Below are 18,787 nucleotides of genomic sequence, written 5' to 3'. Positions count from 1 at the left end.
ATCACTTTGAAATTGATTTATTTAAATTATAAGAAAGCAATAGATACTAGCTTACTATCTACTAGTAAGAAGCATCAGCATCGTAGAAGTCGACAATAATAACTACTAGTAGATCATAAGCCTATTGCCAGCAGCAAGAAAATAAACTGCATTATTTTTACAATTGTCACCTCTGTGACCATTGTTTTTTGCTATTGCTGGATCGTCATCCTCTACAAAATAGAAACAAAGATATCTTAGTAAACACGTCCTTATTTCATGAAATTTTGCTAGATGAGATGGATCCTCCAATAGAGGTTTTACGAACTTATTGAACCAAGGGTTGCCAAGCCAACTTTCTAGGATCATAGTTACCCCAATCCTTAACACATAATTTCATGAACTTCCATCGTTTTGGTCCTCCAGCTAACTACCAACTACATAGCAATTCTCATTAGATTCATTTCACCTCGAGAGAAAAATAGGGATGGGCGACCAGCTACTACGCCGGCTATAGAAGAATTATCGTTACATGCAAGTAATGACAATATTATTTTTCGCTTCCAAAAATAGTGATCACGATGACACCATGACTATTTCAAAAACGAAAACCACTACAATTATTTCTTTTACAAAACTAGCTACATGCCCATAAGCTACAACGGGATCAGGAGATAAAAATATAACTGAGTTCCATTCTTTTGCCTGTTTTTCACATGCTTTTTTTTGGAGCCTTTTTCTTTTTAAGTGAGGGAGTAGTTTTTTTTTTCCCTAGAGAAACAGGAGGACGACTGTGTTTTTTATAGTTAGGATATTTGGTGCAGCATCAGCAAAAACAGAACACCAACCCAATTCCATCATCCAAGCTCATTAGCAATGCACCAATTTTGAGTACCAAATTAATCTCACATCACTCTCTCTCACTATTTCTCTCTCTTTGAAGTCTCTTTCTCTCTCCTAGTCGCCACTAACGGCGACCCGTCACCTAACGGAAAAAAAAACGCCAAACACACACGCGCGAACCCCCCACCGACGCGCGCGCCGTCAATTCCCGACCGTCCGATCCAACGGCCGACGGGTAGAAAGCTCCCATCCGACGGCCACGATGCATCCACACGTATTTACCATCACCCCCTTAAAATTCCCTCTATTTACAAACACATCCCTCTCCACCTCTCGAGGTGGGCTATACTCAATTTAGGATTTTGTCCGAGGTGTTTTGTGCAAAAGTGGAGCTTCCGAAATAAGAAGCCGCGCCATGGCCATCGCCGGAGCAGAGAGCATTGATCGCCTCCTCCTCCTCCTCCGCCGCCGCCACATCATCGCCGTCGAAGAGTAAGTGAGGGAGGGGATGGGAAGAGGAAGAGGGGTGAGCAGCGGTGGAGGGCAGAGCTCGCTGGGCTACCTCTTCGGCGGCGGCGGCGGCGAGACGGCTCCCGCGGCGAAGGCGAAGCCGGTTGCAGCGGCAGAGACGGCACCGGCGCCGGCGCCGGTGAAGAAAGCGGCGGCGGCGGCGGAAGTGGAGAAGATGAAGGAGATCCCCGCCGGGATTCAGAGCACCCAGGCCAACAACTACTTCCGGGCGCAGGGCCAGAACTGCGGCAACTTCCTCACGGTCAGTGTCTCCATTGTTCATCCATCACTCGATTCAGTGAGCCTCCATGTTTGATTTGATTCGTTCCCGCCAATTTTTATTTGCACATGTACACTCACCTTTTTTTTCTCAGAATTTAAACTTATTTCAAAATTTCCAAAATCAAATGTAACTTTATGATGCTCCGGTCATGAATTTTGCTGAACCATTTTCATCTTTTTTTTTGGGTGAAAAAAAAGAGATTGTGATTCTGAGATATGAACTAGTCATCTTTTCAGATGAAATTTATTTGAAATTATTTCCCTTCTTTTTTCAAAATCAAATGGAAATTGTTGATTCTCTAAGCATGATTTTTTTTGGCCGGATCAGCCAAAGAGGGCCAACCAAATTTCATTAAGAAAGAGAGTACGTACAAACTAAGCATGATTTTTTCTGAGCCAATTTTCTCTATTCTTTTGAATGAAAAGATTGTGATTCTGGTATATGAATGTACAATTTCCTGGATGCTGATGCTGTTGAACACTTTGTTGGGTGAGAAATGCAGGATCGGCCGTCGACCAAGGTGCACGCTGCTCCGGGCGGCGGCTCGTCGCTCGGCTACCTCTTCGGCGGCAAGTGATGAAAAAAAAAAAAAGAAAGAATCCTCTGCTCGAGATATTGCTCTCTAGCAGATAACGTGATTACTTTTACACCTGCTTTTGTGTAGATTCCCTGTGTATTGTGTGTTGTGATGTGTTCTTGTGTGATTTGCAGCTACTTAAAAAAAAACTTGACTAGTTCTGCAGGCTCTCATGGCTGTATCAGCCACTGGCATAAAATGTTCAGATGGTGTTAATTCTTCGAGTTAGTATGCTTGGAATGCAGTTGTAACTTGTAAACGTTTACATGACCATGTCTCCTCTGTTTCCTTCAAGTTGTCTACTTATGTTAGTCATGCTGAAGTAGGTGGCAAGAAATTCTGCTTTTAACCATTTCAGTTTTTTGTATATATAATATAAATAAAAAAAACTCTGCTCTTGTGAAGACAAATGGAAACCATGAACCCCTGCACTGGCTAATGTATCTATCTGGTACAATCCACCTTGACACAGCACACCTATTTTCAAGTTTTGCTGAATTGGGCAGCCAAAAAGTTCATTCAAGAGCAAGCCAAAATTCAGCTATGAACATCTTGACTGTACCAAACAATCACCACTGTTACATTGGGTCACAGATAGCAGAACTGGAGCTGGAAATACAGCATGCCAACGTCAGAGATGAAAGCCCAGTACAATTTTAATATCATGAAACATGATCACAGTGCCAAACAAGCGTTGCGAGAAAAGAGGATTCCCCATAATCATCGAACTTCATATGATTATATCAACACAGGCCATCATCAATTTACAGCTTTTTCAGGATGCACTATCACCGGACAATCAAAGGCGCCTCCGAGACATAGCAACGCAGGCACACAAAGAAACCATGGGGAAGCAAACTTCCCCTACTGACTATTTCAAAGAAATAGAAAAGAATGTTTTTGTGCGCCCTTCCAACATTTCAAGAATATCAGAGGCGATGAGGATCACACTACTGATTCAATACTTACAAGGTGTATGTACAAAGTATTTGGTGGCCTAGACCACCTGTACTTTCAGATTGCCATGAGGGTTGTTAATCCAAGAAATACAGCCCAGTCTGACAATTATGTTGTCTCGTCAAACTCCATTTTCTGCGGAGGATCAGAAGAAAGCAAAACATCAATCAAGAGTTAGAAGGAAAACATCGTTTGGAAAGGAGAATTAAAATAGATTCTGACAGCTGTCAGCTATAAAGATACATCAGTTGGAGGTTACCACTGCATAAAAACCGAGTTAAAAAAGGTCAGCTACACACATTTTTATTTAAGGTTAATACTGCCAAAACTGCTTTACTTTTTCTTTAATTTAAATAGTCAACATCTCAATTAGGTAAGTGTTCTTCCCCCAAAACAATTCATTTCTTATATTTGTCGGTCCAAAGTAGATGGTGATTCCCTTTCCAAGCTAAATTATTATCTATGTGATAAGTCACCTATCCTCCTACCCTAAGGGGCTTTACAGTCACCATATCCTTATGTAAGGCAAAGTGGATACCGCAGTAATCAGCCTACACCATGCGTTGGTTAGTCCACGAAACAAGTATTTGGTGGACTAACCAACGCATGGTCCACAAACTTCAAAGCTAGGTTAAGGGTGCCAAAAAAAAAAAAAAACTTCTGAAAAACAATCTACGAGATAGATGGGCAAGTTATCACATATAATATTTTATCAGAAGCTGGCTGCTTTCAAGGTGGAGCTTTCAATTCTAATCTTATAAACCATGTCCATAAGGTCCTTACAATATCAAATATAGGTTCATGGTAATATATTACAGGGTTATTCAAATTCTTATGTCACATTTATGAAGTTAAAACTTAAAACTAGGGTGCAAATGACCATCAATTGTACAGTGCAATTATCTCAGGTATCCTTAAATAAATGCATGCTGCATTAAAAAGTTGTACGTAGTACCTAGAAAAAGCAAACATAGTCAACAAAGCATATAACTGGACAAAAATTATTAGGAGGAAAAAAAAGGAAGAGCTAAAGCAAAATTACCTTTCCACAAACAGGGCATGCTTCACTTCTTTCCATCCACTCATAAATACAGCCAAGGTGGAAATGATGTGAGCACTGCATTACTATCCTAGGATTCTCAGAAGTATAGTCTGCATAGATATAATGTAAGAATTAGTACAAAATCTTAGGCAGATAAATTGTTCATGGTGCTAACAACAGATTTGATGTCAGTTTTTTTCAATCAACCTGAATGAAACCCATGACCGTAAATTCAGGAACAATTTTGACTCTGTAGTATCAATTTATCAACTACTAGTAACAATTATACAATCAGTGCACTGAACAAATTAGTGTGATACTAGCGAATTCATCAGTCCAGACGTCATTCATGGTCAGTACACACGACTCTCATTAAGTATTCTATGAAGACAATTGCATATGTAATATTAACTACATATGTCATTCTAGTATACTGATGACAAGTAGATTAATACCTTCAAGACAGGTTGGGCAGACATCTTCATCTTCAGCGGATGGGGAAAAGTATGTGAAATAATTTCCAGGTTCCTTTGCTGGCAGCTTCTCTCCATGAGTAGAGCTGCTTCTTTTCATTTTTGTGTCATAGTTTGTTTTACTTGACTTATTTGTTGAACTTGGTGTTTCCATTTCCTCGTCATCATTTGCCCTCAGTGGTTCTGATTCCTCTGGGGAATGGCATGAAGGTCCATGCCTTGACACTAACCAATCACGCTGAGGAGGGGAGAATCTAGGATCATCGTATGGAAGTGGTCTTGGGGGTGAACGATATGTGTCAAATGAACTTTCAGATGAATCAACAGGAGTGGCTTCTATAGACTGAGAAACTGCGTGCACTGTCCCAGCTCGGAATAAAACAGTGTACTGGAAAAAGAAAAGAAACAAGATCAAAATGTCAATGATTTCCAACCTGTGTTAGCATTGTTAGTTCAGTTGAACACCCTTCTCTTGTAGTATATCACTTGAAAACTTATGACAAAGGATTTGACACTGGACAATTACTGGCAGATAATTCACATTCGGTATTTTGCTTTTCCTGAGCACACCACAATCAGTCTTATTTAGAACTTGAAAATGGAAAACTGATGAGCTTAGTATAACCTAGATAACTTTCTCAACCATTCTCCCATACATGATTGTATATGCTCTTTTTTTTTCTCGAAACATGTAGTGACATATCATTTTGGTTTGTCTTCAAAGAGATGGCTAACATGTTATCTACTTGCATTATAAAATGGCAGCTTAATAATTTTAAGTAGGAACAGTTAATAAGCTCACGGTGAGCAGAACAACATACAGAGAACATGGAAAGAATCAAGATACTAAGACAAGACATACCGCATTGATGAGCTGCTGAGTAAAACATCTGAGGCACATGCATCCCCCTAATGCCGGTGAAGCATGATGCCCATGGTGGTCGGAATAATCAGCTTGCAAACATGAACAGAGAGCTCCCATAATCCAAAGAATGACCACAAGAGAAACAACTCCTTAAACCAGAGCCTTTTTAACAGTCAGTGAGTCCAGCAGGGTGGCCAATGCTAATCCAAGTGCTCCAAAATTGAGTTCTTCAGTCAAAGTGCTCCTCAATATCTGTCAGTTGCAGCAAAATCAGGTCAGTAATCCTCGAACGAACACATCCACCCAACACAAATAGTACTACAAAGTTCGATCAATCCATCGTTTCTTCCAGCTTCAGGTGTGGACCTAACGCAAAGGCATGGTGGTAGACCCAGGCTCTCAGCTCAACTCAAAATTTTTTCTCTCTCTTTTTTTAGAAAAGAAAAGCTTCTATGAGCACTCCACCACGCATCGAATCGAAGAAACCCAGATAAAAATTAAAAAATAAAAAATAAATCATGGATTGGCTAATGGAGGGGGGAGAAAGAAAGAAAGAAAGAAAGAAAGAACGAAAGAATCGATCCCAAACTCCCGATGGGGCGATAGATTTACAATCTAGAGGCGAACCCGGCTCAATCAATCGAACGAGCAATACCTCCCAGCTCGATTCGAACCGAGACGAGGCAGTCGAGTTACCGGCCGTGCGCGCGGAGTCGGGATCAGCAAGGAGACGAGGCCGCGCCTACGGGCCCTTCTCGCCGGCGGCGGGGGTGGGGGAGGATCCGAGCAGGGGGCGGCGGCGGAATTGGGGGAGAGGAGGGGATTGGGTTGAGCTTCTTCTCTCTCTCTCCCGTCCTCCATTGCTGCCGTCGCTGCACACGTATATACACGGTCGCACACCTCGCCCCCCTTACCGGGTCCCGCCGCGAAAGATCCGCTTCCCAAGCGGGTGGGACCCGTTAACTCCTTTTTTTTTTATGTTTTTGCACTGCTGTAAGGGCTGGTTTAGTTCGTGAAAAGAAAATTATTGGGACGTTTAACCGAATGTTAGAAGGGGTTTTGACACGAATAAAAAACTAATTTCATAACTCACTTAGAAACCGCGGGACGAATCTTTTGAGCATAATTAATTCGTCATTAACACATGTGGGTCACTGTAGCACTTATGGCTAATCATGGACTAATTAGGCTCAAAAGATTCGTCTCGTGATTTCCATACAAACTGTGCAATTAGTTTTTTATTTATATTTAATACTCTATGTATGTGTCTAAATATTCGATATGATGTTTTTGGGGAAAAAAAATTTTGGAACTAAACGGGCCCTGAATTCTCAGTTGCTGACTCCGTCTTGGTGACAGATTCTTTCTTCGCCCGATGGAAGATGATGCTTGGCTTCTCTAATCTCAAGATAGGTGTACAACACGGCAATGCGTGCGTGTTTAGTACTTTGAATTACTAATTAATTGATTGATGATTTAGGGTTGCTAATCAGGTGGCGCCCACATTGGCAGCTTCACTTTTGCCTCTGAAGCAAGAAGCATTCTCACTACTTTCAGTTTTAAAGGATCATCCCCAAAACATTCAGAAAATCCCCATGCTCCGATGATTGTTTTGGTAATCTCAACCAATACTGTGTTGAAGTCAACATAGCCACCGTCTGATTACAGTCAACAACGCTGCAAATTGTCCACCAAACACCTGCTCCTTTTTTTTTTTTTTTGAGAATTCCAAACACCTGTTCATGCATCCACAAATTCAGCTCAAACATGTGCTGATTCCAACATGTGCTCAGCCACCAAACACCTGTTCATGCATACACAAATTCAGCTCAAACATGTGCAAATTCCAACATGTGCTCAGCATGGTTGGACTCTTGTGATGAAGAATGATTAACCGAAAGCAGCTAATTATTCTCTGAATTGACTTGGACACAGTATAGCTAACTTTATCATTCACACGCAAACAGTTACATTCCAGTGTTGTTTGTTCATACTGTTTCCAATCAGAGTTTGTTCAGATTTCTTGCTTTGGTACAAAATCAACATGCAGCCAGCAGTACATCGACTTGGAGACCATATCGGGTTCAACTGAACTTATTAAAGGGTAAAACAATGAAGCAAAATATCAACAAATATATGGTTATCCCACAAAGTCTAACAAGAAAGCTCAAATGAACAAGGCGAAAAGGGCAACAATGCCAGCGTTGTCATGGTTTGTTTCCTGATCAGACTGAAGGAGAAAATGGGGGGGAAAAGAGCATAGGCAAAAACAGTACACGGTACATCACAAAGGGCATCGCTCCTCTGGAGAGTTATATACAGGAAGGCGCATCATGCTAAGTTGCTACTCCGGTGCTCTCCTATGCCAGAAAGACCCAAGTTTTTCTGGTCGTTACCAAGTCAAGGCAACAGGAGTTTATGAAGATTGCGGAGTTTCTTGAAGGCGGTACATTGTGATCTCTTGCTGCTTGAAGTACCTCCGGTCTTCCTCGTCAACAAGAACCAGGTTCAGGTAGTACTTGACATTGAACTTGTTGTTTATGTTGCGGTAAGTCGGGGTCAACTCATATGGTGTCAAGAAGAGTCTTACTGGAATAGACTCACCTGTAAAATGATTTGGTCCAGCTCAATTTAATGTAAATACTTTGCTTGAACTAAGAAATATTGCCATATTAGACTTATAGGCAAGTATGCAGCAGTTATTTTAATCCTAATGCCACAAAAGACATTACCTCTTACGGGAGCGCCATCCATCAACTCAAACTTTGCAAGTGTCTCAGTCTCAATATATGTGCCAGGCCCAGATCCTGTTGATTCCCGCCGACGAATCTCAAGCTCCATGTTCTTTATCTTTATTCTGACTAGAAGAAAATAGATTTTTCCCACGATCACATCCTTGAGATGGTACCTGAATATGGTTTGGCCAAGAAGAAAGAATATCAGAACTCTGGTTAACAGAACAAGCGGCAAATTGGAACATGGGACTGTTCTTACTTGCTTTTGCTGTACTCAAATTCAATATGCAAACAATCTTCAATTCCAACTTCCATCTGTAAAGGAAGGAACAATTTAAATACTCACATTACTATTAAGTACACCCAATTACCAAATAGAACAATTGGAGTCACATGAGAAGGATTTAAAGAAGTGACCAGTTCATTCCCATTTTGAGAAAATAAAGGGGAAATTGGGAAAAAATTAGCCACTCTCTCATGTTGCATATGATTAAGATAAATTGACTGAGCTACTCCAAAATTAAATGAGGAACATAAAAACCAGGAAAGGATATCTTTGTAATCTAATGAATCCTTCATTCTTCTTGTATTTCATTTACTGCTGTCTGGAATCTTTTTTTTTTTTTGAAAAAAAAAAATTGCTGCCTGGAAACATGGTTCTGAAGTAGATCAAACAGCATTGTTCACTTTTCCTGTTACTGCTGGGCTTCAGGAATAATGTCAAATTGTTGGCATGGTACTATGGCCATTTCACCATGACGTCGGGCCCCTTTGAATTGCAAGGTAGAAAAAACGGAAGAATAGGAAAAACACAGGATTCTGACAGGAATTGAAGTGTAAAACAGAGGATTGCAAAACACAGGAAAAACACAGGAATGGTCGTTTGATTGGAGCACAGGAAAAACGCAGGAATCGGATGAGAGAGACTCCAAGGAATTTTCCAAGAGGTTGGAGCTCTTGCTAAATTTCCTCCAAAATCCACATGCAATGTGCCATTCCATAGGAATTTCATAGGATTTGGAAAGCTTCAATCCTTTGAATCAAAGGGCCAAATAGGAAAATTTCCTATAGGATTTGAATCCTATGAAATTCCTACATAAATCCTTTGATTCAAAGGGGCCCTTAAAATTGTAAGGTTTGTGTTCTCCCTCCCCTCCCTTCCCTTAAGCTATTAAGGTTACTATATTTTTTATTAAAAAAATTTGGTTAAATGGTATTAAATGGTAATTCAAATAATTTGAAGAATATTTCAAGCATGCAACACCATCACTAAGGGAATAAAGATAATGATCAAGGCATAGTAGGCTTATCTTACAGTTATCACTTAACCCATAATATAATGCCAAGACAGGTTAACTCTGAATGTCCAGCCATCTAGTTACTATAGCACTCACCTTGATGCTATTGTTAATTGAAGGAAGAGGAGTGTAATTCCTTACCTGAAAAAAAAGAGAAAGAAACATAGCTAATTAACCCTGAAATGTTTTAATAATGAAATCTGAAACGCATTCCCTTTGAACCGATTAATAACAAGAAAGGATGAAATAGAACAACGGATGCGGATGCATACGTGACTATCAACACAACATAGACGAGACATCTAATTTTAACAAGTCCAACTAGAATGACAAAAAATGCTGGAGTTACAGACTATTTACATATATGAAGTTAGTGAAATAAAGCATGACTGTTAGGAGCAGCATATGGTCTGCCAAATGCAATTGTAGGAGTTACAGACTTACACAGAAATCTCGACATTCCACAACACTAGTAGCATATGGTCTGCCAATCGTAACTTTCAGGATGTACCTGCAAGCATTACAAACATGACTTTTGATCTTCAAGATAGTGTTATTAAAGTTGTCGATGCTACAAGTTATGCAAGCTGTTCTTGTTATGACCTGTGCAATGCATAATGGAAGCATGTTAGCCTTCTTACCTCAATCTGACATTTGTTCCGTTATACGACTCATAAGGCATCTCAACAGTAGAGAATTCAAATGGATAAGTCTTCCTTTCATAGATTTCACCAGCAACCTCTAACTCTCGCACTACACAGACAAAAAAAGAAAAGAGAAGCACTTAAGATAATGAATAGCTTTACTGGCTTACAACTGAACAGCGAGCTAATCTAAATCGAAAGATGCTAAGTTATATTCCATTATTTGTAGAATAGAGATAGCACAAATAAACATTTGGCACCTCACTAATGCTTTAGTGAGAATAGTTCGCACATGAAACAAACAATGGTATGACAACAACAAAGTTTTCTCAGAGGGTTAATTTTTCCCATTTAACTTGCAAGATAGTGTTCTTGGGGTCAATCGACAATGTAAAGCCCCAATATATAAGATTTGAAGAGTGCAAAGAACCTAAAGGAATAGTGCATACAGGGAGGGCTGCAAAAAGATCAAGACTATCTTAACAGAAAGAGCATACCTAACGAAGTGAAGTCATAGAAGTGACCTCTCTCATGGTACAGCTCTGCAATATAAAAGATCACAGGTAATAATAATGTTAGAACTTGGAAGGACCTGAACTATTGAAGATCAATGCTGCCGATAGTGGTAGAAGAAACAATTCATGCGGGTACTTTTTGCAGTCTCTCAAGCAATGAAATCCTATACTTTATCATGGTAATGAGATTTTGAAACAACATTAGCTGGGAAAATAATGCAATGAATTTTCAGAACAACGAAGAACCTTTTCCGTTCACACTTGTTTTTCTACAAACAAATCGCATTTTCAGCAACCTGAAATAACATGTCCTATATTCGATGCAGTCACCATAGGCATTAGGGCACTCATATTCAGAATCAAACAGATCAAGGGTGCATCATACCTATCTGACCCAGCAGCTCAATCTTGACACCTTGGTGCTCCACCCTTTTACCTGGAACGGGCGCTACCGACACCTGCACACCATTTAATCACAATTAGACACTCCCATCTCCAACACCACACCATTTAATCACAATTAGACACTCCCATCTCCCATCTCCAACACCACACCATTTAATCACAATTAGACACTCCCATCTCCAACACTAGAAAAAAATATACAGAAAAGCAGACAGAGTGTAGGCACTACCTCTCCTGCAATAGTCTCCAGGCTCTGGAAGGCCGGCACCATCAACGTCTTCCCGTTATCCTTCTTGATCGCCACCTGCAAGAACCACACACGATCCCAATCTTTCAAACAACCTGATAGCTAGCCAGCTAATCCTTAGCCACCAAGAACAACGCCGGCTCCTCCCCTCCCCTCCCCTCCCCTACCTGCTTCCGGCTCCTCTCATCGGCGAAGGTGATGAAGACGTCGCAGGGCGCCTTGAATGCTCCGATGATGTAATTCTGCAACCACCCCCCAGCAGCGCAAATCAGAGCGGGATCCGGTGGAAGCAACTAGATTCGATCACGAGGGATTACCATGGCGGCGTTGGAGGAGCAGGAGCCGAGGTGGAGGGGGCTCTCCCTCTGGCGGAGGAGGTGGCGGCCGAGCTGAGGAGGGTCGGCGGCGGCGGCGGGGGAGGGGAGGGGGCGGAGGAGATCGCCGGCGTCGGAGACGTCAACCGCCGCGTGTGAAGGGGGATCGGGATCGAGTTGGGTGGGCTGGCCCACTTGCAGTAATACTGAGACTCTCGGACCTGTGGTGCGCTCCTGGCCGTTGATCTACTGTGGGCAAACGAATCTGAGGCGTCGAATTTTATACGTTATAGAATTATTAATATTTTTTTTGCGCGGATTTTTGTAATTTTTTTCTCTCTGCATCACACGAGCGGAACACAGGTTGGATCAGGTTGGGTTGGGCCGGGTGTTTGGCCCATGTGACTGACAAGGTGGGCCATGCTGGACGGGAGCACGAGAAGCAAACGGCTCTCTTTTTCCAATTTCAGTCTCGTAACTCGATTGCTTCCTTTCATCCGCTTGTGTTTCGACAAACTATTTATTCAACAAATTAAGCATAAACTATTATTGCCTCTCATATGTCTCTCAAAATTTTCAAATACACAAAAGATCACTAGTATAATTATTGGTGTTTACGCAATGCGCTTGATTCTCAAATATCCCCAGCATTGAAAACCTTTTTTTTTTTTTGGGGCAATTTCATTCTTGCCTCTACTTCGATGTCTAATATTGATTTTGTCCCTGTTTTCTACGGTTTTTGTTTTTCCCCTACTTTTTTTAAACGAAACAGCCGTTTGCCCCTATTCCGTTAATTCTTACTAACGGTGTTAAATGTGGGGGTAAAAAGGACAAGTATACCCTTAGCTATTTTCCCGTGCTTTTGACATAATCAAAATACAAATATATTGATGCCATACTATAGCAGTAGTTTAATTTGTCAAAATACAAATTTATTGATGCTTCGGAGAAGTTCCAATGCATCGACAACTGTTGATGGTCTTTTTCGGTTCAAAAGCTTTTATACCTTGTGTTCGGCGAGTCCTTCGCCTTTGTGGGTCCGCTTCATTCTTGTGGTAGGCGACGCACTCTTCGGTTGTTTCTGCTGATGAAGTCGGAGCTGCTCGCTTGGCAACAATGACATGTTGAAGTCTCTTCCAAGGAGTTATGGTGCTAGCCGTGTGAAGGAAGTGGCTTCTCGGTGGCTTGGTTGATGTCCATTGTTGGATGTCGGAGCTGCTTTTCGACTTTCGTGGCTTTAGTGTCGTTGCGGTTGTGAAGTCGGCGCTGCTGGGTTGCTTGGGCAGTTAGCTCCGCAACGATAACACCTCTTCTGCGATGTGGGAGCTGTTGTGTCGCTTTTGTGTTTAACTTGACAGCGATATCCAGTGATTGGGCTCTGCCGTCGTTGTTAGTTGTGTAGCAGTGGGTTTCAGCCGACGGTTTTCCTGTAATTAACCGTGCAGTTGTATGGTTTTCAGGCATTGTTTTCCTTATAAACTGGATCAATTCTCTTCTTCTAAATGTAAAAGCTGGAATATCTGCCTCGGTTAAAAAAAAAAAGGCACTTTTTCTTTACCTTTGCTATAGAACTTTTGATGAGCTCTTAATCTGGACGATTAACATCTGTGCCAACGAATGCTTTGTATATAGTGAGGAATTTCGTACCTACAAGTACTAACAGAAATCCAGGAGAAGCTACTGAAGATCTTCTTGTCAAGCATATCATGGATGTGCATGGCTTTTCTCCCCAATTCTGGCAATGTATCACCATATTAGGTACGGTTGTTCCACTAGAACATCAAAGTTTGCGAATCAACTGTATGATATATGATTGATGCACTACTTGTCTGCAGACTCACTTCTGCACCACACAACAGAGCATATGATTCCCTCCAGCTGTGGCTAATTAGAAGGTGCACCACTTATCATATGAAATTGCAGGCCTAATCTGAGGACATCACAAATCTACAATGGAAGAAGCTTTGCTTTGCTACTTCTGCTGCTCTTTTGTTTTCTTTTGAAGATTTCATTGTTTGGTAATTAATTAGACTTTGTTTTCACCATGTAAAAAATTATGGCCTATTTGGCTTATTTGGATTGAGGCCATTTTTTCGACACTGAAATGTTGGCAATTTTAATAGTATGAATATTTGTCCACACTAATTAAAATCCTATATATACTACCAAATTTGGTAGTGCTGAAATTTGCTAAAGTTTGTTAGAGAAAAATTTGGCAGCAAACCAGACAAGCCCTTAGACTCTGCTTGGCAGGCACAAGATTAGTGGTGTACAGATCTACAAAATTTAACACTTTATGTACTCCTAATCTGCAGTGTTTCAAAGGTCACATCTGCATGAGCATGATCCAAGGGAATAACTACTTTCAGGAAGCATCCCTTTTTTCTGAGTGCAGTAGTAGAACCTGATTCTGCTTATCTTTTAGACTCGTTGGATTATTGTAATCACCCAACTGACACATCTTAGTTGTGCTACTTTGATCAGGACAGTAAGGCTCTCTGTTTTTTTTTTTTTTCTGTTCTTCAGTGTTTTTTTCGTTGTTGTTCTTTTGAAACATAGAGATGATGAATTCTCTGACATTGACACTTGGCAGAAAAGCAGTAACCAATCTGTACAAAAATAGTATTGATAGATAGATAGACAGTGAAATGTTCAACGGTTCAGCTTCAAGCCGACGGTAATGATCATTCAATCTGTGCAAAAATTACTGCCTTAATTAATTACTGAATTCCAATGCAAATCACGGTATGCAAGCATGCAAATCTACTGAGCTCCAATGGACATATATAGACGCCGTCACGCTACTGAAATTCCAGAGAGAAATGATGACGTGGCGAGATCACATGATGACGCAAGCCGTCGGGTCCTCCTCGTTGACGAGGCGGCAGCCGCTGTACCCGCCGCAGTACGGCGTGTAACCGCCGCCGCCGCCGCCGGAGTAGCACGGCGGCGGCAGCAGCGGCGGCGGCCTGGCGCTGGGTACGGAGTAGCCGTACACGCGGCCGCAGCCGCCGCACCTGCACCCCTCGTAGCACCCCTGGTAGCACGGCGGCGGCGCGCAGCACGACGGCGGCGCGGGCGCCGCCGGCCACGACGGGATCTCCACCATCGTCGGCGTCGCCATGTCCACCGGGTAGAACGGCCTCGCGCACGGCGGCGGCCTTGGCTTCTCCACCACTGGCGTGCACGTGACCGGCGGCGGTGGCATCTCCATCGTCGTCGGCTGCGGCAGCGGCATCTCCTTGTGCGGTGACGGCGGCTCCAGCTCGGCCACCCTATCCCTCGGCTTCTCCTCCTCGACGATCGCCGGCACCATCGCCGATGTCTCCCTGTCAGGAGGCGGCTGTACTGGCGGCGGCGTCGGCGGTCGCTCATTCATCGGCGGTGGCGTCTCAGCCAGCGGCGGCGGCGGCGGAATTTCCTTGCGCTTGTCCTTCTTCCACTTCTTCTTGCCGGTGTTCACTGGCGGCGGTAGTGATGGCGGCGGCGAGTCCGGCATTTTCGCCGGCTTGCCGCCGCCGGCGGCGTCGACGATGTGGATGTCCTTGATGATCTTGCCTCCCTTGCATCTGATCCTGCAGCAAAGCCTCTGAGGATCGAACGTGCCGGCGATGACGACGATGTTGTTCTTGGTGTCGTACGAGATCGTCGTGATCCTCTCCTGGTCTGCACAAAAACCAAATCTAATAGGGATTAGTAGACAGTAATTAATTATTTATGTCTTAATCAATGTTTACTACTAGTATTTCGGTATGCACAACTGTCGAGGTTTTAAATCTCCGGCTATGTATAACCGCCGCTATCCCTAGAGGTAACTATTTGGAGATGATCTGGCTATTTGCTTTCACTTATAATTCAGCCGCTATAACCTTATTTAGCCCGCTATTAACCGTTCAAGAAGTGCTATTACTGAATATCTTATCCAACTAATTAAAACACTGACAAATGTAGGGGGTTCCCAAAATCAGGAATTTTAGAATACTTCAGAAAAATTGAATATATTTTGCTAAATTCTCACACAAAAATAATAAAAAAGTAATTTTCAAGAGAAATAGTTTCGTGCCAGAGGGTAATTTACAAAAATTGTGAGATTTTGAAATTTTCTAACTGAAATGGCAAACTGTGGGGTTGTGCTAATTGTTTCTTGGTTACTGTCATATACTACTGATAATTTTAACTTGGAGTAGTACTATTGTACAGAATTGAGAGGTCTTTTTTACCTTGGAGATTGCAGAGAATCTTGCGAATTTTATTGTAGCACTTGTGGCAAGCGAGGTCAACCTTAAGGATTAGCGTGGAGATCTGTGTTGACAGCAGCATTATGTTAGTGAGAGGGTAAATATTATTCTTTTTGACGGTGATGGGGTAAGAGAGCATCAATTCTACCAGTGGAGCTATCACCCATAAAAAAATAAAGATATTAATAGCCAGGTCAGGCCTTTCTTGAAAACATTGTACAACACTGTCAAGCAATCGTGGAGCTATTACAGATTCACACGAAAACATATTAATATTTTTTTTACCTTACTTAAAACATCGCACAACACTGTCAACTGTCAAGTACTCAAGTTCAATATATATATATATATATATATATATATATATATATATATATATATATATATATATATATATATATATATATATATATATATATATTATACAAATTAAGGATTTAAGGACAGGAACAAAACAAGGCAGCAGAAGTGTCAATTCTCACCGTAATAAATAGTAATTTAGTTGTTTATAAAAAATATTAGAATTTAATTAATTAAGAGAGAGTAATCAATTCACACATCAATTTGATTTATGAGAAACGTATCATATATAAAAGGGAAACCATCGCTCTTCTTCACAAGAAAAACGGATGATTTAGAATAGAAAAAAAATCGACGACGTAAATAGATTCTGAACTGTTGTGTGAGTATATATTCCTGAATGGAGATGGAGACATAATTCCACAATCGGGAAAAGAAAAACATATTCCTGATCAACATGAAGACAGAAACTTCGAGAATAAATTCCGCAAACTCCAATTAATACCCTCTCAGTTTATTTCCTGTAAATTCTGATGAACAACGACATGATAGATAATACACTCACGATCATAACAAACAACAAACTCCAAAAGAATCCGTCAAACACAAAACACACAAATCCTTTGAACAGAAGAGATCGATGGACACTACACACAGGTATAGAGAGAGAGAGAGAGAGAGATCGAACCATGATCACCTTCTCCGCCATGCTTATGGTATGAAGTGTGTTAAGTTCCTCCTTTCTTACATGGAGATGGAGAGAGAAATAGAAGAGGAAGGAGCAGCTAGTGTGAAGAGAGGAGATGAAGAAGAGATGGAGATGGAGATGGAGGCGTGGAGTGATGGAGAGAGATGGGAGAGGCGTGTGGTGTGGGCGCATATAAACGGGCCGGCCAAGCCCACCGACGTCTCTGATCACATGGCCCCACGTTCTGGGACACCGCGCGTGCTGACACGTGTCCCCTCGCACGAAGCTGTAACGCCTCGATCCGTCGCACATGTGCCAGCTTAGCCAGCTTCAGCTCACTGTGTATCAGACATACTTCCTCCATTAAAAAAAAATAACCAATCCTATTCATATACCTGGATATACAACATGTTCAGATACCTCCTTTCGAAAAGAAAAGGAATACGGAGTAGTTTGGTGGTATACATATGATGGTACAAGTATAGCTTACTAATAGGTTAGCTGGTAACAAACTAAATATATATACGGTTCATGGTACACGTATGGGCATATTGTACGAGAAGATGTGTGGTCGTGTACGCGGACATTAATTTGTGGAGCATGTAAAGGTACAAATGTAATTTGTGTACCATGTAGGAATTTTCAGTAGAGTGTGTGCCGACATATTTCATGAGTAAATTTTCGAAAACTATATTGGTTAAACTAACATTAAACTACATATTTAATATGATATATAATGAAACTAGATATTTAATATCAAGTTTATTATAAAACTATAGGTTCAGTAACTACAAGTTTAACGCCAATTTAATCACAAAATTTTGACATCTATACCTTTTGAAAAAAATTCTTCGAGTTTATCTTTCTCATCTGATTTCTACGGTTTTTCTAAGGTCTAATAAAACGGTTATTCATATGTATTTCTGCACTTTTGCAATTCTCTGTTTTGCATTTACGGCTGAGTTTAGTTTCAAACTTTTTCTTCAAACTTTCAACTTTTCTATCACATCAAAAATTTCTTACACATATAAACTTCTAACTTTTCCGTCACATCGTTCCAATTTTGATGTGAACTAAACACACCCTACATTTCTATTAGAATCCTGTATTTTTTTCTATTCCCCATTTTTCCGTTCCCGCGATTTAAAGGACCCTAAGTTTTAGAAGTAAATTAATAGCATTTTATTACCCATTAATTCTGTATACTGGCACGGCTACAGCTGGCAGAGACAACAATGCCTCCAAAGCAACACAGGTACTCCTATGCTGTTACAAGTGTACGAACGCTCACTTTGGAAAACTGACACTTAATTTCTGCGTTAGCAAGCTATAAATGACTTCTTTGAGCGTTACAAGAAGGATGTTGTAATTGTTTTTATTGACCTATTTATTTGGAATATAATCTTCATTACTGCAGTTATTTTTTTACCAACTAATTTAATATTTCCAGCTTAATTTTGATCTCCCACGGTTGCCAGTTGTCACCAACCCCTGTTTCATATATTTTACTACAGTACAGCTAATTTCTCCGCAAACCGGGATGATGTCAATATATACTACATCAGTAGTAATAGGTTTCCAGTAATATGCACCAGAGTGATATTTCACATCAGAAGATACCAAAATATATTCTCTTGTAAAAAATGCGTTACAAACATTCATGTGTGTTGAGATGTGTTGCTTTTCTCTGTACAAGGTAAGCAATAACTCTGTACACGTGAAGAAGTTGAAAACAATGCCATGCGTACACTCCAGCAGAATCACACACACATATAATCCAGTTTATAGAGAAAATCAAACCCAAGGCTGTGTCTAGTTTGCATCATATCCTGTGATGCATGATGGCTCTGGCAGATTGGGTAGAAAAGCACAAG

General features: G+C 41.1%; 4 protein-coding genes across 6 annotated transcripts; 1 reads left to right on the top strand and 3 right to left on the bottom strand.

Annotated features, from left to right (window-relative positions):
* Positions 1-1,255: 1,255 nt before the first annotated feature.
* On the top strand, positions 1,256-2,486 carry LOC127754965 (protein SPIRAL1-like 2). Its single transcript, XM_052280576.1, has 2 exons — positions 1,256-1,594; positions 2,118-2,486. Exons 1-2 carry the CDS (start codon positions 1,331-1,333, stop codon positions 2,190-2,192), a joined length of 339 nt encoding a protein of 112 aa, XP_052136536.1. The 5' UTR covers positions 1,256-1,330; the 3' UTR covers positions 2,193-2,486.
* A 416-nt stretch (positions 2,487-2,902) lies between these two features.
* LOC127754964 (E3 ubiquitin-protein ligase At3g02290-like) lies at positions 2,903-6,374 on the bottom strand. 2 transcript variants are annotated; one of them, XM_052280574.1, is made up of 5 exons: positions 6,185-6,374; positions 5,527-5,781; positions 4,647-5,052; positions 4,192-4,301; positions 2,903-3,284 (listed from the first exon to the last, which is right to left on the bottom strand). In XM_052280574.1, exons 2-5 carry the CDS (start codon positions 5,644-5,646, stop codon positions 3,258-3,260), a joined length of 663 nt encoding a protein of 220 aa, XP_052136534.1. In that variant the 5' UTR covers positions 5,647-5,781; positions 6,185-6,374; the 3' UTR covers positions 2,903-3,257. The 2 variants fall into 2 exon arrangements, with proteins under 2 accessions (XP_052136534.1, XP_052136535.1); XM_052280575.1 differs by having other exon boundaries at positions 6,226-6,374.
* A 1,135-nt stretch (positions 6,375-7,509) lies between these two features.
* Positions 7,510-11,850, bottom strand: LOC127755474 (vacuolar protein sorting-associated protein 26A-like). The gene is made up of 11 exons (XM_052281152.1): positions 11,691-11,850; positions 11,541-11,615; positions 11,356-11,430; positions 11,107-11,179; positions 10,704-10,748; positions 10,204-10,315; positions 10,007-10,073; positions 9,659-9,703; positions 8,524-8,579; positions 8,262-8,437; positions 7,510-8,133 (listed from the first exon to the last, which is right to left on the bottom strand). The coding sequence occupies exons 1-11, from the start codon at positions 11,691-11,693 to the stop codon at positions 7,946-7,948; spliced, it is 915 nt and encodes a 304-aa protein (XP_052137112.1). The 5' UTR covers positions 11,694-11,850; the 3' UTR covers positions 7,510-7,945.
* Positions 11,851-14,289: 2,439 nt separating this feature from the next.
* On the bottom strand, positions 14,290-17,068 carry LOC127754153 (protein PYRICULARIA ORYZAE RESISTANCE 21-like). 2 transcript variants are annotated; one of them, XM_052279630.1, is made up of 3 exons: positions 16,923-17,068; positions 15,908-15,989; positions 14,290-15,353 (listed from the first exon to the last, which is right to left on the bottom strand). In XM_052279630.1, the coding sequence occupies exons 1-3, from the start codon at positions 16,932-16,934 to the stop codon at positions 14,527-14,529; spliced, it is 921 nt and encodes a 306-aa protein (XP_052135590.1). In that variant the 5' UTR covers positions 16,935-17,068; the 3' UTR covers positions 14,290-14,526. The 2 variants fall into 2 exon arrangements, with proteins under 2 accessions (XP_052135590.1, XP_052135589.1); XM_052279629.1 differs by having other exon boundaries at positions 14,291-15,353; positions 16,914-17,068.
* Positions 17,069-18,787: the final 1,719 nt, after the last annotated feature.

Source organism: Oryza glaberrima, chromosome 11, assembly GCF_000147395.1.
Source record: "Oryza glaberrima chromosome 11, OglaRS2, whole genome shotgun sequence".
Classification (NCBI taxonomy): Eukaryota; Viridiplantae; Streptophyta; class Magnoliopsida; order Poales; family Poaceae; genus Oryza; species Oryza glaberrima.
This window is presented reverse-complemented; position numbering and strand designations above follow the sequence as displayed.